The 24962-nt window shown below is 42.0% G+C and overlaps 1 protein-coding gene across 4 annotated transcripts in view; it reads right to left on the bottom strand.

The window, feature by feature from the left end:
- The window catches only part of Cdc14a (cell division cycle 14A), a 152396-nt gene that overhangs the window by 6956 nt on the left and 120478 nt on the right, over positions 1 to 24962 (bottom strand). For 2 of the 4 annotated variants that reach the window (XM_090334272.1, XM_090334274.1), the window contains 4 exons: positions 21722 to 21834; positions 19209 to 19256; positions 16485 to 16610; positions 14903 to 15432 (listed from right to left, as the gene is read on the bottom strand). In XM_090334272.1, the coding sequence (XP_090190398.1) occupies positions 14982 to 15432; positions 16485 to 16610; positions 19209 to 19256; positions 21722 to 21834 (738 nt within the window). In that variant the 3' untranslated portion in view covers positions 14903 to 14981. Of the gene's footprint in view, positions 1 to 14902; positions 15433 to 16484; positions 16611 to 19208; positions 19257 to 21721; positions 21835 to 24962 lie in introns of those variants that run through there. The other 2 variants (XR_016535909.1, XM_090334273.1) reach the window with 2 other exon arrangements.

Below are 24962 nucleotides of genomic sequence, written 5' to 3'. Positions count from 1 at the left end.
ATAAACCAACTTTTGAAATGAGTGCATACATTTCTCCCGAGTATTCTCTATGCATTTCAGAGGCCCCAAGATATAACAAGCCAATTTTGCTTAATTAAAATGCTATGTAAAATATTCTTTCACCTTCCTACATGGTTTTTAATAGATTCTTTTTTTCTGGGGGAATTTAATATATGCTTTTCAACAATCACAAGGAGCTCAATTGTAAGATGACAGATTGCTGACACCAGCTTGACTCAGCCAACCGCTACCTGAGTGTTTTCAGTTCATGTGAGCACCAAAATTATATTGATGTAAGCTGGGTATAAATTTATTATCTCTTATTTTAGTAAAAACCAAATTTCTGGAAGAAAAATAAATAACACAACTTCCAGATTACTGTATATTAGAAGTAAAACTGAAAACTTGGCTTCCAGCGCTAGCAATCACATATGGACTCTTAAGCATCTCAGCTTAATATCTGCAGACACAGACATCTTACCCAACCTTTAGTTTATAAATACTTTTTAGGCTCTTACTATACTATGGAACTTCAACAAGCAAACCTATTTCTGAGGAGCTTAAATGCCACCAGAAGAAAATCTGCACACTGGATATGAGTGACAGATGTGTGGACCAAGTCCCAGGACAGTCATGATACAGAGGCATTCTACCCAGATGGCTCACAGGGTTTCCCCAAAGGTAACTACTAACCAGGTGCTAGGGAATCATGCCTGCAATCCTAGCTACCCAGAAGGCTGAGATCTGTGGGGTCACAGTTCAAAGCCAGCCTGGGCAAGAGAGCCTGTGAGACTCTTCTCTCACATTAACTATGAAAAAACCATAAATGGAGGTATGGCTCAAATAGTACAGTCCCAGACTTGACCAAAAAAGATAAGGGACAGTGTCCTGGCCCTAAGTTCAAACCCCAGGATTGGCACAAAAAAGAAGAGCTGGAGCTGTTGCTCAAGTGGTCAAGCATCGGCTGAGCTAGAAAGCCTTGGAAGCAAAAGACCTTGTGTTCAAAACCTGGCACCACCACCAAATCATCATCATCATCATCATCATCATCATCATCATCATCATCATCATCACTACTAAGCCAGGCCAAGGAACAGAAAATCAAGCAAAGAAGGAAAGGCAGAGTAAATGAGGCATGCTCAGGTTCAGTTCAAGCTGGGTGTGGCATGCTGGCCTGATGCCAGTCAAGATGGTAGGGTCTGTTGCTAGAAAGAAGCTAGGCAGGGTGGCACACAGAGTGATGGGAAAGAACCTTGGGTGGCAAGCCAAGAGCTCCAGACTGGACCCCTTAGGCAGAGAGGATCCACTGAGCAAAGGAGGAGCAAGAAGGATTTAACACTGGTACGGGAGAGGTTAGTGGCAAGCAATGCAAGATGGGGCGAACATAGGAGTTTGATTTAATCCAAGTGCCAGTGGCTACTCAGGAGGCTGAATTTCAAAGCCAGCCCAGTCAGAAAAGTCCACGAAACAATCTGCAGTCAACCAGCAAAATACTGGACTGGAGACGCAGCTCAAGTTGTAGAATTCTAGCCACAAACAAGAAAGCCAAGCAAGAGCTCTGAGTCCTGAATTCAGTCCCCAATACTAGTGTGATATGCATGCATGTGCACGTGTGTGGGTGCACACACACACACATGCATGCATGCACACACATGCTATTTAATAGTTCACAGAGACCTCAATTAGCGTAGAACAGGTAAAGGGACTTTAGTGATAATGGTTATGGTAGAGAGAAAGGGAGTATATCAAAGGTAATTCCAAATTTCTATCTTGAAAGATTGAGTGAACAAAAAATAGGTTTGTTGAGAATGTAGACTGAGGGAAGAGAGATTAAAGAAGAGCAAGAAGAGGAAAAGGAAAAGGAGGAAGAGGAAGAAGAGGAGGTGGTGGCAGCGGCATTGGGGAAAATCGTTGAGGGGCAGGCAGAAGACAAACAGGTTATGATTTAGAAGGAAAAAATGCATTCTACATATCAAAAAGGAAAGAAATATATAGAAAAAAATGGCTGGTCACCACTGTCAAATGCTCCAGGTGTGATAGCACATATCTATAATTTCAGCACTACAGAGACTGAGGCAGGAGGATTGCCAATTTGAGGTCAATCTGGGATGAATAGAAAGATTGTGGTTCAGAACAACACAGACACTATTAAATGCTGTGGACAAAGAATTAGAACAAATAAGAGACGATTAGACCTGGTCCTAAACAAGACGGTGATAACCTGTGGTGCACACAGGGCTTGGCACCCCCACAGGAAACACTGGAAGACAGTAGTGCCGCCCGCTCTTTGCCCCAAGTTTGTCCATAAAGGAGAAACTGGGAAGAACTTAGGCCTCAGAAAAGACTCCTTTCCATTCCCCACCAGGCCTACACATGGAAATTCACAATTGAAGGTGAGGTGACAATAAGTCAGGTGGACAGGAAGCAAGATGGAAGAATGAGAGGGAGGAAGTTAGATGGACAACTTCCTGAAATGTCTGACAGAGTTACAACCGGGAAAGAGCAAAGCTTCTTTAAGTAAAAAGAAAGAGGGGGGCCAGGAGTTTGGCCTAGTGGTTAAAGTGCTTGCCTAGCATGCATGAAGACCCGGGTTCGATTCCTCGGTACCACATACATAGAAAAAAGCCAGAAGTGGTGCTGAGGCTCAAGTGGTAGAGCTCTAGCCTTGAGAAAGTCCAAGGACAGTGCTCAGGCCCTGAGCTCAAGCCCAGGACTGGCAAAAAAAAAAAAAAAAAGTCCTCAGGGCCAGAAGTGTGGCCTAGTGGTAGAGTGCTTGCATAGCATGCACGAGCCCTAGGTTCCATTCCTTGGTACCGCATACACACATAAAAAGCCAGAAGTGGCAGTGTGGCTCAAGTGGCAGAGCATTAACCTTGAGCAAAAATTGTCCAAGAATAATGCCCAGGTCCTGAGTTCAAGCCCCAGGACTGGCCAAAAAAAAAAAAAATCCTCATATCATTGGGTGATATGTTCAAAACAAGCAAAGGTATTGAATCAGAGCATCTAGCAAACACTCAGAACACATGCTGTGTGTTTTAGTCTTAAAGAGTTAGGAACCAGCTAGATACTGGTGGCTCACATCTATAAACTTCAGCGTCTCAGGAGACTGAGATCTGAAGACTATGATGAAAGCCAACCTAGGCAGGAAAATCTGTGGGATTTTTTATCTCCAATTTACTACCAAAAAGCTGGAAGTAGAGCTGTGGCTCAGGTGGTACCACCCTTAAGCAGAAAAAACTAACGATGGCATCCGGCCCCAAGTTCAAGTAGGACTGGCACACACACACATAAAAAAAAAGTGTGTTAAATCAGGGCATCTAGTAAGCAATCAGAACATACCCTGTATCTCTTAGCCTTAAAAATTTGGGACCTACCAGAAAGTATACATTCTGTACTTAAAGAGAAAATGAGGGTGGAAATCAGTTTCAATTGAATCAGATTTTTACTTTCTTGCAAGTAGAGATGAGTTTCTCTTTTAGTTTACTGCTTTTGCACACAGAAGATGATGGGGTTCATACGGCTCTCCCCAAAAGTGAGAAACACCTGCTTCTGGTGGATAAAACAATTCTCACCTGTGTCTCCATGTAACAGCCACTCCGCAGTTCATCACAAAGGAAAACCTGTGCCACAATCCAGAGAGATAAATCCAGAGGCTTCTCAAGTCATACGCACCTGGGATCTGCTGGTTTTCACAAGCATGTGCAATGCACACCCACATAAACATCTGCTCATGGCTGGGAGAGGGGATGGCAACACAGATCTTTATATACACACATGAGTCAATTTCAAAAATTTTTTAAAGAAATAAGTGACCTAGTCAATATTAGAAAAGATGAGCTAAAATAAACCCAGAAAGGCAAATAGAGCCCACCCGAGATGCTGTGAGATAATAAAACAAAAGCAATCACATCTGCTGACTTGATGTTTCTTACTTCAAGTTGACCAGTCTATTCAGAAAGGGGCCCAGGGCCTACAACCATTTGGCAGAGGGTTCACAACAAAATAAGATAAGCAAGATGTGCTGACTAACAGAGGCAGACAATGTGAAGAGGGATCTAGTCCAATGTGGCTCAGGAAAGCTTCAAGGAGAAGGCAGAGTTCCAACCAGCCCTTGATGGGGAAGAGTCTAAGAGGCAAAGGGAAGGAGTGGGGGAAGGCTGAAAACCACAGTGGAGGACAGGACACGTTCAAGAACATGAAGAGCCTTCCTGGTCAAAGCAAGACATTAGTGATCAGGTGTAGAGAGAGAATTGAGCTTACATGGCTGGTGGAAAGATTCAAGAAAGCCTAAAATAGCAAGGCACAGACCTACTTCAGGCAAAGCTAGAACTGAAAATACATCCCAAACTATCCCCTTTGTATAAACGTTTTTGACGAAATGAGAGAGAAGAGTAGGATCGTCAAAGCATCATCTCCGTGGCCTAAAACCTCGCTGAAACCCAGTGGCAAGCCACTGACTACAGAGCAGGAAACGCAGGAGGGGTTTCAATGCTGGGAATATATGGCAGAATGTCCAGGGCCTGCCATCAGAGTTGAGATAAGCTTCTCTTAGCTGGCCAGCGAAGCTGACAGAAACCATAACGACTGTCCCTAAGCATGGCTTGTACTGAGATGCTACTGTTGCTTAAGAAGCAAGCATGGGCCCAGATCTTGAAGACATAAAAGAGATCATTCAGCCTAAAAGAACTAGAAGATCCGCTAGTGCCCAGGAGAAATAATAAAGGGGTAAAGTAAAAATATGGCAGTTACCAAAGTGGGATTAGTACAGACCAAAAAAAAAAACCCAAATCACATTGTACTCCATATATATGTGTAATTATGCTATGTCAGTCAAAAATGAAATCAAACTTAAAAAGGAAAATACCAAAACAATGTATCCTTGAGGTGCTCATGACATAAAGCCTGGAAATTAATCACTGAAAGAACACAAAATCATGAAATAACATCAAGCTGACCATTGAAATGCTGTAAGAGAGTAAACTGGAAAACAATCTGAATACAGCTAGAGCTCAGGAATTACAATGGTAAAATAAAAGGTAACAAACATGGAGAATAGAGCAAAAGGCTCCAATATAAGGTTAGGGAGTATTACAAAAGGAAGAATGTGGGGGAAAGGCAGAGAAGAAATAGCTAAAAAGATATTTGCTAAGAATTTTCTAGCAGCCCTCAGATTGAAAGCCCACACTGAGTCCAGCCAGATCAATTATAATGAATCACTGCCTGGACACGCGGTGGTGCTACAAGAGAATCTCAAGGAAAAAGAAAAATCTTGTGATAATAATTGGTTTTATTCTACAACCCCACAAAGCCTTACATAAGGAAACTGGTATTTTAAGTGGATTTTGACAGCAGTGCTAAGACAAAGATAGAGGGACCAGAATAATGAAGGCGGAAGGATCCTTTAAACCAGAAGATGCCTTCATGGAACGTTTCATCTGGTGGAGGACAATGGCTTGATAGTTCCTACTGAAATAACACTGAGCTCACGACAGACTTATATTGTACTACATATAGTATTCTTAATTAGACAAGCTTTCACACATATATAAAACATTCTTAGAGCAGGCACTAGTAGCTCACGCCTGTCATCTTAACTACTCAGAAGGCTGAGATCTGAGGATCACCTTGCAAAGCCAGCCTAGGCAGCGAAGGAAGGAAGGAAGGAAGGAAGGAAGGAAGGAAGGAAGGAAGGAAGGAAGGAAGGAAGGAAGGAAGGAAGGAAGGAAAATGTGGAACTATGGAACTGTGCCTCAAGTGGTAGAGTGCTTGAGCACAAAAATTCAAGGACACACACGTACACACTCTTTTAAATCTACTGAACAAAGAAATAAAGACATGACTGACTTTTTTAAATTCTAGTTGCATTATTGACATAAAAGAAGCTATAAAATGGAGTAATGAATTTTCATTAAATATTTCTGCTCAACCTTTTCACTGAAAGCAAGCTTTGTGTTTAAAAAGTACCTTCAAATGGGAAGATAAAAACAGCTGCCAGGCTCTACTCAGAAAATTAATGTAAATCACCACTTAAAGTAGGAAAGTTGTTATAGTTAAGGATATTTGCAAATACTCTGTGTGTGCAACAGCTAATACGGAATTTAAAGGCATCATCTGAACTCTGTTGACCTCAAAACAATTTGTCGCTTCAGTTGTCACCAAAAAAAAAAAAATCCCAAATCCCCTTAGGGAGAGAACAAAGAAATCCCAGTGTTGAATAATTGCTAAACATGTAATCGATACTGAGAATGACCATTAGTTTCCCTTCACTAAAAACTCACAGCAAATCCAAAGCTAAGGAAGAACAGGGAGAGATCAATATCAAAAGATTTGAAAGGGCAGCAATAATCCCCACCATTAAATACAGTAACTAATCTTCAATTAAACAAATAATTCATGAAAAATTTAATAAATATTACACAACATACATTTGTATAATGAAAGTTTCTATGGTGACACACACACACACACACACACACACACACACACACACACCTGAAGACAGCAGAATGAAAACCACCAAGTTTGTTGTTTGAAAAAAAGGAAGAGGAATCGAACCTCGGGTATCATGCATGCTAGGTGAGCGCTCTCCCACTAGGCCACACTCTCAGCCCAAATATATATCATATTTAAGATGAGGAGATAGTGACAGTTGTTTTGTTGTTGTTGTTTTGTTTTCGTGTGTGTATGTGCTGGTCCTGGGCTTGAAGCTCAGGGTCTAGGCACTATTCTTTAGCTTTGTTTGCTCAAGGTTAGTGCTTTACCACTTGGACCATAGCTCTACTTCCAGCTATAGTGGTGTTTAATTGGAGATGAGTCGCATAGACTTTCTTGCCCAGGCTAGCTTCAAACCATGATCCTCAGATCTCAGCCTCCTGAGTAGCTAGGATGACAGGTGTGAGCCACCTCGCCCAGCATTAGTAAGTTTTTAAAACATACTAGAAACAAAGGAGGAAAGGTGTGAAGCTTAAATCAGGAAAAGCTGTTACAAACCTCTAGAAAGTAGTTGTGTTTTATTGGAAACTGATGACCAAGCAATCAATAAGTAGTTCAGCATTGTTATTCCAAAGAAACCATGAAGTGTTTTACTATACTTGCCAATCACTCAGTCATGTTCATCAGCTTGGTCATATTACAAAGCTGGAATCCCATATATTTTATTTCATTTCAAATCCTACTTTAAGTAACAACAATTCTCATATATATATATATATATACACGAGTGTGTATACATATACATATACATGTACACTCTGCCTGCTATTAGAACCTACAAGAACTTAACCTATCTGTAGGCTACCTAGATTTTTCTTCCACAGGGAAAAGTTGGGATGGAGATCTCAACCACAAACAAACCTTACAGCTGCAGGCCAGCCCTAATAGGCTGAATATAAGAATGACAACTACTGTGTAAATAGACATCTGTATGTAAGCCAAACTCAAATGTGGTTTAGAAATGCTAAGATAGGGGCCAGGAGTTTGGCCTAGTGGTAGAGTGCTTGTCTAGCATGCATGAAGACCTGGGTTCGATTCCTCAGTACCACATACATAGAAAAAAAAAAGCTGGAAGTGGTGCTCAGGCTCAAGTGGTAGAGCTCTAGCCTTAAGGAAAGCCTAAGGACAGTGCTCAGGCCCTGAGTTCAAGCCCCAGGACTGGCAAAAAAAAAAAATAAAGAAGGAAAGAAAGGCTACGGTAAAGTAGGAAGTACATCATCTTTCAAATCAACTACTGTTTCAACTTTAAATCAAATGATGATCACAATTTTTATAACTTTCTATATCTACTAATACTTTACAAATCGTTAAATCCAAAACTATTTCATAATCTCAGCACCAGTTAGCAGCTCACTCCTATACTGACAGCTCCTTAGTAGGTGAGGTTTGGAAGAATCACAGTTCTGGGCCAACCAGAGCAAAAAAAAATCCCAAAATCCTCACTTCACCAAGAGCTGGTGTGTGCCTGTCATTCCAGCTATGTGAGAGGCCGAGATTAGGAGGACTGTGTTCTATCCCAGATAGAATGAACAAGAATTTGTAAGAAACTTCTGTGAGAAAAAGCTAGGCATGGTAGTATATAACTGCCAGCCCAATTATGGCGGAAGTGCAATTAGAGGATCATAGTCCAGATTACACCAGGCAAAAAAAGACTTTATCTCAAAAATAAAAACCAGGGCCAAAAAATAAGTGTGTGGGAGGGTGTCTAGTGATATGTTTCAAGTGGTAGAACGCCTGGCTAGCAATGACAAAGCCTTGAATTCAAACCCAAATACAACACAGCCTATGGATCAAATCTAGTGCATTGCCTACTTCTGTTCATATCTTTCGTGTATGTGGGTGCCAGTCTTGAGACTTGAACTCAAGACCTGGGCACTGTGTCTGAGCATTTTCACTCAAAGCTAGCATTCTACCACTTTGAGCTAGATAACTTTTTGAGTGGATAACTGGAGGGATAAGAGTCTCACAAACTTTCCTTCCCAGGCTGGCTTTGAACCATAACTCACAGATCTCAGCCTCCTAAGTAGCTAGAATTACAGACATGAGCCATTTTTAAAAAATTCTTTGTGGCACTGCAGATTGTATTCAGGGCCTCTGCCAAGGTTAAGCAAGGACTCTATCCCTGAGCTACCTCCCAAGCCTGTTAAGAAAAATTTATTGAACATAGTCCCCCTTTCATTTATGTGTTAAGTTGAATAGTGAGGACACATAGCCAAAAATATTTGCCATCTGACCCTTTACAGAAAATGTAGGCCAGCTCTAAAATACAAACGAGGTAGAAAGAAACTGATGAGTTAGGATGATCATCAAAGTTACAACCCAACAAAAGGGATGAGAAAAGAGGAGGACAGAGAGAAGAGAGAAAACTGGGAATACTCCAAGGAATAATAAATGTCATTGACCTCACAACCCACAGCCTTCATGAGAATATTCTTGGAAACGTCTGAAAAGGTCAAGATAGGAGTGAACAACAAAGCCCAATACAGTCTACTGCAAGTTGTTTAATCCTCCCAATTTGTTTAAAATTTTTGATACGTAATATCCAAAACAGCTTTCAGGAGCTTTCCTCATTGCAAATATTCCCTAAACTCTTCCGGTCAAGACAGTAGAAGTTTGTTGTAAAAAGTTGTTCCCATAAAGCAAGGTTAATATGAATTCAAAAAAAAGTTGTAACCAAAAAATATCTTACAACCTTGTAACTCACTATCCACATATTTTTTAATATCAAGACAATATCTGACAAGCCTTCATGTTTGAGTATTATTTTTTAAAAAAAGGTTAGTGACTATCTATAAATCTTATCATTTAAACGTTCATACTATCCTTTTAGCATTAGTAGGCATATAAGATTATTTAGTCATAGCAACATGATGAAACCCAGGAAAGTTGCTGGACACACACCAGCACTTACACTAGGACAGCTGCATGAGACCCCACAAGATGCTCAAATCAATCTCCTTGTCCTCAGGTAATCCATGACCAGTCAACTCAGACCTGACCACTGCTCCTGCTTATAGAATGCCTGCCCTCAGCAACCCACTAGGCTTCCCCCATTTGTCTTCAGCTTCACCTGCAGGTAAACCCGGGCTCAAGTGCCCTGAAACACTCAAGCTCTTACACAACAATAGCTGAGAGTTATAAAGCACCCTGTGTAACTGTTGTGGCAAAATACTTCACATGAAGTGTCTTAGTTATACACTAAACATCGTCACGTAGGCACTGCTCTGCTGATGCTAGATCAACACCCTATGGCTTGACTGCTTGTCTTAAAACAAGTCCCACAAAATTGTATAAGCACACACACACACACACACACACACACACACACACACACACACACTGAGAAAATAAAGTGGAAAATTCTTGCCCAAAAGAAAAATAGATCTGAAGTTAGACTCACTTGACTTTTGAACTAATCATTTACTGCAGTACCAAGGCTGAGCCTCTGGCTCTTTCTCTTCCAGCTTTATAGAATGTCAACCACTCCACTTCTGATGTTTGTTACTAGATATCTAGCAGATGAACAGATACCTATTCATCTTCCAAACCCCAACAAAAACATGACCCTTTCTTCAGAGGTTTCCCTAACCCCCCCAAAAAAGATATTCTTTATATAAAAGATATTCTTCTATGTTTAAATACTTGTATCAGTATATTGAAGACATCATATAATCAAATAAATATACCTTTTCAGGTTAGATTGAGCTACGTTCAAATCAGGGTTCTGCTGCATAGTTGCAGTTCATTCTTGGGCAGATAATATAACTTCTCAGATCTCCAGTATTTTTTATCTGCAAATTCCAGGTGGTGCTGCTTTCCATATTCATTCACTTAAACATCCATCCATCCTTTTATCTAACTATCAAATACTTACGGCCTGCCTACTCTGTGCCAGATGTAGGCATGTGTCACTATGGAAACCAAAGGGCCCATCTTTGCTCCCCAAACACAGAGTCTAGTGGACGCTGAAAATTCAAAGTATTCTGTTATTAAGATCAAGACTGGACATTAGAAAACTTAGGGGGAAAGCAACCAGGATGGAATGTAGACTTGGGGGTCAGATGAGGACAACGAAGATGCATAGCAATTCAGTGCAAAGTGTCATAAAAATACAACATAGCAAATATTCAAGACAGATACCACAAGTAATTTTGACTTAATAAAATACTTCCACCCCACCCACACCCAAATCACATGACCCTAATTTCTTAAGCACTTGACAACTCCTCTGTCAGGGAACATATTGATTTATTATTTTTTTTAACAGTAAGAGGTCAAAAAATGAAATCTGATGTGTTGCACTGGGCACTAGAATCAGCAAAACCAGCAGAAGGGCCAAGGTCATTAAAAGCTGGCTTTTTTCTTAGCATTCTGTCATGACTATAAGGATTCCTTAACATTTCTTCCTGTTTTCTCCTGTTAAAGCATTTAATGACAGAACAAGGAAATCATTTTTACATTTTTCCTGGGGGCTGAACTGCTGCAAGAAATGAGAGAGCAATTGCACCTTTCAAAAGAGATGCTAATTGTAGCTTTTAAAATATTAGACTCCCTCTAAACACCCATCACCCTCACCTCCTAAGAGTTTCTGGGTCTTTCTTAAAGGCACGGAGAAGAGATTACCAGGCAGACTTCATTTTCCCACCTATGGATTTAAAAAACACCTTTGCCGAATGAGTCAGTTCTAGCTTTCAGAAGTCCTAAATCTCTTCTCTTCAGAGACACCAGGAAGGCTCCATCTTACCAAGACAACCATCAGAAAGGCTACACTTGACCACAAAAGAAAGCCCACCGCATGCTCCGACTTGAGTCCACACAAAGTGGAAATTTCCACATCAATCTGAACTTCTAGCAATTGCTCAGCAAGGGCAGGGCTGGAGCCCTCCTTGCAGGTGGTTTCAGGGCAAAAATAGAAGGGGAGTGCATCCCAGAAATAGGCTTAAGTCCTGAGGAATTAAAGAGGGATGAGGGCAGTCGTGTAGGCAATTCTATCTGTTAAATTCTCTTATTTGCAGTAAATCACAAATTTAGGAGATGTGGGGGGTAGAAAGAGTAGCACTGGGAAATCACCTTATTCCTAGCCAAAAGAGAGGATGTGAGGAAGAAAGAAGCAACAAACACGGAGTGAGACCAAGTTTAAATTTCACAGACATCACTGGGAAGCCTGATTGTGTGCAAAGGGTCCCATGCTCCCACCAGCAAAGAGGAAACATGGACATTTGAGAGCTTCAAAGGCAGAACCTTAACCTCACCAAGCTACCATCAAGCTACAAGGCTTTAGGCTTTGCGCTGTAAATGCAGATGATTCAAAAAGTCTTGAGTTGGGAAATCCATATGACATCTGGGTGTACATTGTCTCTGCAAATGTCAACTTAAAAAGAGACTGATTGGGGCTAGGAGTGTGGTCTAGTAGCAGAGTGCTTGCCTAGCATGTATGAAGCCCTGGGTTTGATTCCTTGGTACCAGAAGTGGTGCTGTGGCTCAAGTGGTAGAGCTCCAGCCTTGAGAAAGCCTAAGGACAGTGCTCAGGCCCTGAGTTCAAGCCTTAGGTAGGACTGACCAAAAAAAAAAAAGACTAATAACAATCAGGATGTGAAAGAATTGGCTGAACTCAATCCCTGTTTCAAGGTACATAGTGGGCAAACATAACTATAAAAAATTAAGTACATTATCTTTTTACATCTAGTAGGATTAGACTATAATTAAAGAGCAGGCAGTAACTAATAGTGAGCCAGGAGCTAATGGGTTACTCCTAGCTATTCTGGAGGCTGAAATTTGAGGATTAAGGTTTGAGGAAAAGTCTGTGAGACTCATCTCCAATTAATCACCAAACATCCAGAAGAGAAATATGCCTCAAGGGGTAGAGCACCAATCTTGAGAGAAAAAGCTAAGGGAACAGCACCCAGGCCTTGAGTCCAAGCCCTAGTACCATAAATAAATAAATAAATACATAAATACATAAATAAAATCAGTGGAAATAGAATCAGATAAAGAAAAGTGTATTAAAACTCTTCATAGGAAAGGATTAATTGTAGAAAGAAGGAGCAGAAACTGAAAGCAGTGTGAGGTAGGGATGGGAGTGATAGTCCAACACACACACACACACACACACACACACACACACACACACACAGAGTACTCTCACTTAAAAAAAAAAAAGCACTCCCAATTAGGCACAGATGGCTCACACCTGTCATCCTAGCTACTCAGAAGGCTGAGATATGAAGGACCAAGATTTGAAGCCATCCTGGGTAGGAAAGTCCATGACACTCATAGCTCCAAAAAGCTAGAAGTGGAGCTGTGACACAAATGGTAAGAGTACTAACCTTAAGCAAAAGAACTCATGGACCATGCCCAGTTCCTGAGTTCAAGCTCCAGGACCCATACCAAATATCTATAGCTCTATTTATTCATCTATATCTATCTACCCATCTCTGTGTGTGTGTGTGTATATATATATATATAGCAAAATAATCCCCATATTTTCTTTTTTTAACCCCCATATTCTCTAAAGTGGGTTCCAATAAGAATTATCTGTGAGATTATTGGCTCCAATGGTAGAGTTCTAGCCTTGAGCAAAAGAGCTTAGGGACAGAGCCCAAGTCCTGAGTTTAAACTCCAGGAATAGCACCAAGGTGTTGGTAAGGAATGTAGATTCCAATAAGAATTACCTGTGAGATTATTGGTTTGCTGGGTGGGGCACAAACAGCCCAGGCTACTTTCCCTCTTTCCTTCATTTCCCCAACAAATAGCACCCTTTCCCCATGAATAGCTGAAGAACTGGTCAAAGAACTGTGGTGAAAGAAATGCCACAACAAACCGGGCATGGAGGCTCCTGCCTATAATCCTAGCTACTCAGAAGGCTGAGATCTCAAGATCTGGTTCAAAACCAGCCCAGGAACTAAAGACCACAAGACTCATCTCCAGTTAACCACTAGAAAACCAGAAGTGGTGATCAAGGGATAGGGCAGTAGCCTTGGGCTGAACAGCTCAGGGACAGCACCCAGGCCCAGAATTCAAGCCCCATGACCGACAGAAAGAAAGAAGGAAGGAAGGCAGGAAGGAAGAAAGGAGGGAAGGAAGAGAAATGCCACACCAGAGGCTTGTCAGGATCAGGGTTTGACCTCACTCAGAATGCAACTCCTGCATCCACCATCCTCACTGCTTCTTTAACACGTAAGATCTTGTTCCACTATCTGCCCTTGTTCCTCTCTAATCTATATATCTCCAAGCCCTCTGAAGCAATCATTGTAAGACTAGTGGTACAGTACTTGCCTAGCATGCATGAAGCCCTGGGTACCACATACATAGGAAAAGCCAGAAGTGGTGCAGTGGCTCAAGTGATAAGAGTGCTAGCCTTGAGAAAGCTCAAGGACAGTTCCCAAGCCCTAAGTTCAAGGCTCAAGACTTATAAAACAACAACAAAAACTACACAGTGCTGGGTGCTGGTGATTCATATCTGTAATCCTACCTATTCATAAGGCTAAGATCTGAAGATCACAATTCAAATCTAGCCAGGGCAAAAAACCCTGTGAGACTCTTATCTCTGATTAACTACCAGAAAACCAGAAGTGCAGCTGTGGCTCAAAGAACTAACCTTGCACTACTGAGGGACAGTGCCCAGGCCCCCTGAGATCAAGCCAAATGACTGGGGGGCGGGGGAGTGGGGGGAAGACTACAGTTCAAGGTTAACTTAAGCAAAAATGTCCAATGTGAGCCAGATCTCAGGAGATAACATTAGCATAGTGGTGCACTCTTGTTATCCTAGTGATAATAAGAATTACAAATATAGAAAGATTATGATCCAGCCAGGGCAAAAATGAGACACTATGTCAACAATCAGTGCAAAAATGGTGGTGGAGTGCCTGCCTAGCATGTACAAAACTCTGTATTCAGACTCCAAAAACTCAAAAAGTATAAACAAAGAAATAACTAAAAGGAGGATATTTGGGGTGATCTACATTGGGGGAGGGGCGGGAAGGAGAGGATGGTAAACTGTGTGTAAAGATCTTCCCATCTCTTTTAAACATCTGATATTCTACCTGCTGTCCCCACGTACCTCAGCTAGAATCTTCTCATACCAAAATAAAAATTAAAAAAAAAAAAAACCTTCACCCTTCATTTGCCTCTTAATTAATCCTGAGTTGTCTGTTGCAGAAGATAAGACCCTGCAGGGCCTGTCAGATCTAGACAGACACCTGTCATTCACTCCCCCCCCACACACACAAAGCCATCTTAAGGTGGGCCTGAAGCAAAAGCTAGGGATGGCAGGAATCCATGGATTCCTCTGATTTCACTGCAATTCAAGTCCACGGCATCCACTCGTGGAATGCAAGCCATTCCCTTTGGCAAAGAAAACCACCTGCAGAAGGCAAGGAGAAGAGAGAAGGCAAGAAGGAAGAAACCCCAGTTGAAATTCGGCATTTACTTGAAGAAGAGCCTGCAGTATGGAGCGTAGGCGAGTTTGGCAGCACAGGGGAGGGCGCTGGTCAGAAGGCTTCCTTGGCACTGTTGAACTGCTGGGGTGGCAGTCTCAGCTGAGAGGGTAGAACGTAAAAGTTGCACTCAGGGTTCTGAGGACCCCCGGGTTGTGTTGGTACACTTACAGGGATGGAACGGCTCAGGAATCTTCCAGAAGGGGAAGAAAATCCGGTGTAGGAGGGTCGGAGTAGGGTGGGGTGATCCTCGGGTTTGGCACAGGAGGGCCCCAGGTGGCTGTTGAGGTTGGCCCCGCTGTTGCCACTGCCACCTCGGTTGTACTGGTTGTTGTTGAGTTCGGTGTAGTTCCTGGAAGGCGTCTGAGAACCACTGTTGGAGACGGTGGAGAAGGGGCCACTGGTGAAGGCTGTCTTGGGGGTTGAGGTCTTTCTGTTCTCGGGCTCATCCACGGCCGCATTCAAGTTCCCTAGAGAACTGGCTAGCCGGGAGTTTATGGAAAAGCTGCAAGGGAAAGCAAAGGAGAAAACAGGAAAAGGGGGGTGCGGGGAAAGAATAGCTGCTCAAGTATACTCATACAGAGTGTCCGCTTCTGAGACTTGCAGGGATGATTCTGATCAGTGCCAATCACGGCAGAATTGTTCTCTATCAGCCTTGCTGACATTACAGGTGGCTTTGAGGGGTACAAATTATACCCAGCAGCAGGTCTAAGACCCGAGGACTTGGCTAAAATATTTTGACTTGCCATCTTTTAAAAGAACACAGAGGCTGGAAGTGTGGCCTCGTGGTAGAGTGCTTGCCTAGCATGTACAAAGACCTGGGTTTGATTCCTCAGTTCTGGCAAAAAAAAATAAAATAAAATAAAATCGAGAAGTAGAGGCTATAGCTCAAAGGGCAGAGCACGAACCTTGAGTCTAGACCGTGTCTATTTTATTTGGATTTCTTCCTGCCCAGAGATAGAAAAAAATATATATATATAATATATATGCTAAGAGCTACAAAGCAGGGCATCCAGAAAAATGCTCACCTAATAGGCCCAAAGCCCTGGGTTCAATTCCTCTCTATCACATACACTGAAAAAGCAGGAAGTGGTACTGTGGCTTAAGTGGTAGAGCTCTAGCCTTGAGAAAGCCCAAGGACAGAGCTCAGGCCCTGAGTTCAAGCCCTAGGACTGGCCAAGAAAAAAAAAAAGCTACAAAGCAGACATAAATACATGATTTAACATCTATTCAAGCACATAACTATATGGAATGTACCTGCCCACTTTCCTTACTTCTCACCTGTAAAACAAACTAGGTGAGACCTGCTAAGACCGTTCATCATTGTCCATACCTGTATGCTCCAATTTCTGGGAAAGTCACAAGACAAATGGAAGAACTACAATATTGTCCTCACATCCCAATCCCCTGCAAGTGAGCTAGGAACCAAAGCCCTGAAGGATCAAATCTAAGCCTCGGGCTTTCTCCCCTTCTTCGTCTTACTGCAGCCAAACTCTTGTGCTGTTCCAGATCACCTTACCTGAAACCAGCGCCTCAGGAAAGGGAGGGGAAAATTACCTTCTGGTATTAGAACTTGAAGTCATGGAACCTCGGGTTATCCTCCTGGCTGTCGCAGAAGGGGATGAGGCCACTTTGGAGGTTTTCATAGTAGACATGGATGGTTGTGGGGAAGTACTTAATAATCTTTGGGGAGAAACAAAAGAAACCCAGTGTCACATAAAAGCAGTGGTGTGTGGAATATTCAGCAGAGAACTAAGAGAAGACAAACTAGCAGCAGACACCACACTTGGAAAGTGGGTCCCGCATCTCCAGGTGGGAACTGGTCCTGCTAGCCCCTAGGAAGACAGATGCGCCATGCACTAGTTTCTCATCCAAAACCAACACGCGAGTGTCAGAGCTGAGACTCAAACCAAGCCATGTGTGGCATTTCCTTTCCTTATCACGGATCCTGGTGCTTCGGGTAGTTTTTAGGCCCTACTCTAAGCCATCCTTTCCTTTCCAGGGGTATCTTTAAAACTCTTATTTCTGGGCAGGGAGTTTGGTCTAGTGGTAGAGTGCTTGCCTAGCATGCATGAAGGTCGGGGTTCGATTCCTCTGTACCACACACATAGAAAAAGGCCAGAAATGCTTCTGTGGCTCAAAAGATAGAGCTCTAGCCTTCAGAAAGCCCAAGGACAGTGCTCGGGCCCTGAGTTCCCAGGACTGGCAGAAAAAAAAATCTTATTTCTACATTCCAATGATGAATGGCTTCCATGAAAACTAAAATAGTGAATCATTTTTGTTTAACCTTTCCTTGATGCCTAGAAAGCCTAAACTACTTCCTGAGTTGGTTTTCTATCTCTCTCCAAAATCTGGCACTTACCTTTCCACCCAAGCCCGATTCTCGACCTTCACCTGGACATTCAGACTCCAAATACACAAAATACCAGAAGCTTTCTGAATGCCCACACCCACACCTTTGGCCTCATCCCCTCACCTCTGATTCCCACCCTCCATCTTCACCTGACACATTCCCACAGCCTGACTGTCAATCACCCAACCAGATGTTAACCTACACTGCAAGCTTTCCTCAAATTCCCAAGCAAGGTAAGCAATATCTTTCATCACACATTTGTGCCATAGCTAGTACATCAATCATATTTCAAGCTGGAGATTCACTAAACAAACTGACTTCTCCACAAAAATGATTTCCAGGGTCCTGTCCTCTCCCAGTGAACCAGGAACTGAAGGTCTCAAATATCGAAGATTCTTATGTGCCAGTCCTAGGACTTGAACTCTGGGCCTGGGTGCTGTCTCTAAGCTTTTTTGCTCAAGGCTAGCAATCTCCATTTGAGCCACAGCCCCATTTCCAGCTTTTCTGGTTCTTTAATTTAAGATTATAGTCTCAGGGACTTTCCTGCTTCACATGGCTTCAAAGAACTTCAGATCTCAGCCTCCTGAGTAGCCTGAAATACAGGTGTGAGCCACCAGCCACTTGGCTCATCTGATATTTTTTTGTCTCTTTCCTTCACTTGATTTATCTCTCAATAAACATCCACCAGTTGGACAAAAAGAGGGAAAAAATGGCTCAAACCTGGATAGCCAGGGCTCAATCAAGATTCTAACACCAAATACATTTAGCTCTAGGCAAATCGCATGGTATTAGCTGGACTTCGGCCTTCCTAGCTACTAGGGAAAAGCACTTTGATTTGTTGACCCTTTCCTTGATTAGCGTCCTTCCCTAACAGCACAATAATGACATGTTTTGCCTCAAAACAGAGCTGGGAAAACTTGTCCGTGGATGTGGTTCAAGCTCCCAGAGAAGCCTATTCTGAAAGGGAAGCCATTTTTCTCTCTCTCAGAATGGTCTCCATAGGATAATCCTAAATATAAGAAGCAGTCTTGGCCAAACACTTCTACTGAGGTCAGCACACACCATATTGGATTCTGGTATCACTGCAGAAATATTTAGGATGTTTTCCCAGAAAAAAAGAATACAAAGGTTTCCTTCTGCAATAGAAAAGTCAAGGAAGGAAATAAAACCATGAAATAAAAAGGAGAAAGAGCTGGGCATTTGGTGGCTCACGCCTATAGTCCTAGCTACTCAAGAGCCTGAGATCTGAGGGTTGCCATTCAAAGGCAGCTGGGGCAGGAAAGTCCTCAGGAGACTCTTATCTCCAATTAAGCATCAGAAAACCAGAAGTGGCGCCATGGCTCAAAGATGTAGAGCACTAGCCTTGAGCTGAAGAGCTCAGGAACAGCATCCAGACCCTGAGTTCAAGCCCTAGTAGCAACATCAAAAATTGTTTAACTTAAGAAATAATAATAATATGGACTGGGAGTTTGGCCTAGTGGTAGACTGCTTGCCTAACATGTACGAAGACCCAGGTTCGATTCCTTATTACCACATACATAAAAAAGCCAGAAGAGGTGCTATGATTCAAGTGGTAGAGCTTTAGCCTTGAGAAAGCACAAGGACAGTCCTCAGGCCCTGAGTTCAAGCCGCATAATAATATAATAATATTAAAATATATAACATGTATAATAATAAAGCATTTTGTAACCATCTGGAACAGCAAAGGAATTTACAAAGTGAAAGCTGGGCTTGGGGTTGTGGCTTAAAGGGGAGAGAGAGATTGTCTAGCATGCAGACAGCCATGGATTAGGTCTCTAGCACAAAGGAAAACAGTAAAAAGCTATATTCACAATCTATTTTCCTTGGGTCGAGGCTCAGGAAATAAGATAACGGGTAGCACTAGGTATAAGGTACTAAAAAGTCATTGTGCACTTTGGTAACCATACCTGAATGGCTGGAACACTGTACGCGGGTGCCCTTTCATATCATCTGACCTGTGGATCAAAGACAAATGCTCAAGCATCAGCACATTCACACATTTAAACACACGCAAAAGGTACAGCAAATGTAGTCAGATCAGCAAAAAGATTAGCTTGCCTAAAGGCAAAACCTTCCAAGTACATATCAGCTTTATCTAGTTTATAAAATAAACCCCAAAGGGCTAGGACTGTGGCCTAGTGTTAGAATGCTTGCCTAGCATACATGAAGCCCTGGGTTCGATTCCTTAGGTCCACACTCACAGAAAAAGCCAGAAGTGGTGTTGTGGCTTAAGTAGTAGAGCGACAGCCTTGAGAAAGCTCAAAGACAGTGCCCAGGCCCTAACTCAAGCTTCAAGACTGGCAAAAAAAAAAAAAATCACAAAAATAAACCCTGAAGTCAGATGGCAGAAGCTCATGCCTATAATCCTAGCTGCTCAGGAGGCTGAGATCTAAGGATCAAGATTCATAGCCAGGCTAGCAGGAAAATCTATAAGACTCTTATCTCCAATAAGCTCAGCAAAAGAGCTAGAAGTGTAGAGCACTAGCCTTGAGCAAAATAGCTCAGGAACAGCATCCAGGCTCTGAGTTCAAACCACAATATTGGCACCCAACACACAGACAAACAAAAACTACAACTAAAACCTAGAGCTAGCAGGAAATCTATTGAGTAAATATTTGACTTCATAATGAATATTTATTGACATCTTATTTTTAAGTCAGAAAGTCATACTATATTTTCACTTAGGGTAAGGCAAAATGTTTTAAGATGATAATATCATGATGGTATTAAAAAGACTAAATTTAAAAACCTCCGAAAACCTCTGACAATTAAAATGAACTGAAAGAAGACTATCAGAATAAGCCTTCTGAAATTTGCATACCAGAGCTTCATTTCTTTTGCCTATTTACTTACCAAATTATACTTTTCTTCTAAACACTCCCTCCATCGGCTTAAAGAATTCTTAAAAATTAATGGGATAGCTCAAGGGGAAAGTACTTGCCTAGCATGCTATAAAGCCCTGTACTGGATCCCCAGTATAATATAGAAAAAAAAACTGAAATTGATTTAAATCTATATCTATATCTATCTATCTATATCTATATATATATATATATACATAATGTAGAGATAAAGAATAGAAAATGTATAGTGCTTGGTTTCAAACTCCACAGGGAAATGACAACCTTGCTAACATCAAGCAGTAACCTCAGGGTGAGTGATCATGTTTCATACCTTTTGTGTTCCCTGGATCCCCTTATAATCCCTTAGCCTCTGGCATGGCTCTTTTCTCAAGCAGATGCTTGACAAGTGGAACTTCTCCTTGATCTCCTAATGGAAGTTGGTATTTCCTACTAAACACAAACCCTAAACTCCTATTTTTCCATCAGACTATCAAAAATCATATCTTCAGAATAAACTCTTTATGTGTGTGCAAATGGTGGTACTGAGGCTTGAACTCAAGGCCTGACACAGTCACTTGGCTCACTCAAGGCTGCCATTCTACCATTTGAGACACACCTCCACCTTTGGCCTTTTTTTTCTGATTCACTGGAGATAAAAATCTCATGTATTTTCCTCAGACTGACTTTGAAGTAAGATGCTCAGATCTCATCCTTCTCTCTAGCTAGGATTACAACAGGTATGAGCTACTGGTACCTCACTATGAACTTTGACTTCTTTGATGCCAACTAGCATTCAAATTTGCAACCTAAATTAAGTATTGTTACACACAAAAACTGAGTTCTCTATGAGTCTGTTTGATGTTTACTATTCCAGCACACTACCTTTCCTATCATGGACATCTATTTTACATTTGTAAGTCAAAAGAGAGCACATATCTCCCATTATTCATTTGTGGTCTACAACTTTGCAGGAAAGAATCTTGATGACAATTATGGATTTTCAAATCAAAATTTGATTCTGTAACCTTGATGGGTTTCTTTTGTTTTGGTTCTGCTTTTGCTTTGAATTCATTCTGAGCTCTCAGTAGGTTTTTTTAAAACCCAAGTTCCAAGGCTGTTTCTTCTTTGATTCTGATGAATACTTTTGGACTTCAAAAGTCAAGTTGATTTATAACTTAGCAGGCACATATAAACATTCCTTATTCTATACTCAAAAACAGAAGATAAAGCCGGGGAAGCAGTGGGAAGAAGCAAGGCTTTGAGCACTACTTCTGCACAATACAGGGCACAGAACTAGAAACCCACTCCCAGAAATTGGAAACAGAGAAGCAGAGATGACTGTTTAGCAGAGTCAGGTAGAATTCCAGAGACTCCAATTACAGCAGTTGCATTCAGTAAGCTTCTAAAACTTAGCTCCTTCCCAACAGTGATTCAAATACTTAAACATCACAGAAAAGGTGAGATCGAAACACAGAAGATGAACTTGGTATTTGTAGAATTATATTTTTAAAAAAGATTAAACATTTCTTCCACAAATGGAAACACACGATGAATGTAAAAGTTGAAGGCAGATCTACCTAAATACACTGGTCGGGGAAGGGCGTGGCTGTCTTTGACTTTTTAAGGCACGTAGTTTGTCTCCCTGGGTTATGTTACTTTTTATTTCCATCTCTTCATCCTCTTCTAAGTCCTGAAAAAAAAATGCATGGCCCATGAAAAAAGTTATTGTGAACAGCTGTGCTCCTTATAGTTTTTTTTCTTAACAGATAATCAGTGTTTCAGATATATCATGGAAAAGTAAGCTTCACACAAATTATCTTAATTGCCTTAAGAACTTGACATCCAAGTAGACAATAAAGAAATGCACTACTAACCAGTGGTTCCCGTCTGTAATCCTGACTCAGGAGGATAAGATCTGAGGACGGCAGTTCAAAAACAGCCTGTCCAGCTAGGAAGCACCATGAAACTCTTACCTCCAATTAAGCACACAAAAGAGCTGGAAGTTGAGCTGTGGCTCAAGTGGTATAAGCTAGCCTTAAACAAAAAGAAGCTCAGGGAGAATGTCTGGCCCCTGAGATCAAGTGCCAGGATTGGCATAATTAGAAAAACAAAAAAGCACAGCTCTTTGTCTAAACACAGAAAATATTAAACCACCTATACCAATGCCACCAGAAGCCCAATACAATGACCTTTGGGCATAGTCTTCTGGAATTTCCCCTATGCTATATAGTCTCCAGCATACTCCCTTATAAAACAAAATTGCATGAAATATGCTGCTGCTTTATGAGTCCCCCCCCCATTTAAAGTATACAGCAAAAGTGTTTCCAGCAAAAGTTGAAAAAGTTGTCCACATTATCATTCCATAGCCCCATAAAACACCACTGTGTTCTGCCATGCTGTGTTATTTGACAAACGCTCTGGGACAGGCCGTTCTGTCTCCCATCTTGGCTGAACTCTGTGCAGCATGCTTCACAGGACACTGTCCTATTATTGCCTTAAAACTCATTCACAGGGATAGGGTTGATACAATCACTTCAAAGTCATCTTCTGCACATTAACAAATTTCCTTACAAAATATCTACTTCATTTTATACTCATACTAGCTAGCAAAGCTTTTAAGTCCTTCCATCCTTGGAGTGCTGCATCCATTCTTTTGACATTTGATAGACATGCCTAAATAGCACCTCATCATTTCAATTCGTGTTTCTTCCATTATGCGGGAAGTGGAAAGTATCTATGTTCAGCAGCCATAAAAGTTCTAGCACCTGGACTTTTCACACAGATTCGAAACAGCTCTGTGCCCATCCTTCTCCATTAGAAAACAAACAAATAAGCTCTCCTTTTCGGAGATTTCCTTCTAGCTATGAGCCTATGAGGAAAGTGAATTGAAAGGGGGAGGGCTGGGAATGGAGAAGCTGCACTTCTGTCACCCCCGAGACACAAGGACATTCATACAGACGGATCACAATCTAGGCTATTTCTGGCATGAAGTGAGACTATCTCAAAAATAACCAATGCATGCTGGGAGCCAGTGGCTCACACCTAAGATTACCCTAGCTACCCAAGAGCCTGAGATCTGAAGTGGTGCGGTGGCTCGAGTGGTAGAGTGCCAGCCTTGAGCAATAAAGCTAAGTAAGGGTCAGCACCCAGACCCTGAGTTCAAGCTACAGTATCAGCACACAAAGGGGTGGGGGAATAAAGAAAAGGGAGAAAGGGAAGGAGGGATGGAGAAAGAGAAGAAAATAGCCAAAACACAAAAAGAGGCTGGCAGAGTGGCTGAAGTAGTATTAGAGTTCTTGCTTAGCACGTACAAGGCTTTCAGTTCAAATTCTAGCACTGCTAAGAAAAAGGGAAGGGATGGGGCGGGGAGGGGAGAGAGACGGGAGAGGAGGAAAGACAGAGGAAGGGAGGAGAGGGATAGAGGAAGGGGGGAGGGGAGACAGGACAAAAGAGGAGAGTAGAGGGGATAAAGAGAAGGATGGGGAGGGAGGTGAGGGACAGGAGAAGGGAGGAAAAGCAAAGCAGAGAATGCACAGCAGGTAAAGGCACATGACAGAAAGCACAGAGCAAGTAAGAACCTGGGTTGGACTGGGGGGGAGGGGAGAGGAAAGTGGGAGATGCGGGGTGGAGACCCTGGGTGTTTCTTCTAGGCCAGCAATGAGGACCCAGCTCAAGCAAGGAAAAGACTTTAAGCATTGCTCATCCTTCTGAGTAGACCAAGAAAACTCACAAGTCCACCATGACCTGCCTTGCTCTGGTCATTTTCTTTCAGATTCTCGAAATCAGCTTGTTACAGAGACTCCCAATAACCAATCGCAAGAAAACTCTTATTGGAAAAAAAAATGAAATCCATTTCGAATCTCTACTTGCAATGTTTTATTGTTTTGTTCAAAGCAACCTCTAGAGGAATGTAACTGTTGCACTTCATGTACAACTTGCATCAATCCGCAACTCATCTGGGCTTCTGCCTAGACTCCTACAACATTCTTGACTTATTGCTCCATCTGGAACTTACAAGAACCATTAAGATATCACTAAAGTTATGAAGACCACTTTGGAGTCACAGATTTCTCCTGTTCCACCGCTGGCACCAGACAAGCAGGGCAGGGCAAGGAAAGAGCAGACAAAAAGAGCTGGGATGTTTCTTGGACCCAACACCCAACACCTACCAAGTGGTTCAAAGGCCACAAATAGGTCACTGTGTAAACCAGCCACATCATCAATCCCTGGCCTCTTTGAGCTCTTTCATCCCTGTATGCAAGTTGCTGAAACAGAGACTCATGTAACAGGGGCTGGGAGTTTGGCCTAGTGGTTAAAGTGCTTGCCTAGTATGCATGAAGACCCGGGTTCGATTGCTTGGTACCACATACATAGAAAAATGCCAGAAGTGGTGCTGAGGCTCAAGTGGTAGAGCTCTAGCCTTGAGAAAGTCTAAGGACAGTGCTCAGGCCCTGAGCTCAAGCCCAGGACTGGCAAAAAAAAAAAAAAAAAAAGAGACTCATGTAACTGGCTAAAGTTAATGAAATTACTTGATGAGATGGTCTGTGCCAATACTCATTATTTTTTAGTCCTCCACAACTTATTAGCCACAGGTAATGGATTAGAACATGAAGCAGAGTATCCTCAATGAGTGACTGCTTTTATACATTAAAAAAAAAGGCTGCACAGCACTGCCTTGTCCCTTAGCTCTGTGAGGACAAAAAGAGCAGGCATCATCTGTGAAGCAGAAATCAGCTTTTCTACCAGATGCTGAATCAGCCAGGGCCAGGATCTTGGACTCTGTAACTTCAAAACTATGAGAAATAAACTCCTATTGTT

The sequence above is a fragment of the Megascapheus bottae genome, chromosome 6 (assembly GCF_031878675.1).
Source record: "Megascapheus bottae isolate mThoBot1 chromosome 6, mThoBot2.hap1, whole genome shotgun sequence".
Classification (NCBI taxonomy): Eukaryota; Metazoa; Chordata; class Mammalia; order Rodentia; family Geomyidae; genus Megascapheus; species Megascapheus bottae.
This window is presented reverse-complemented; position numbering and strand designations above follow the sequence as displayed.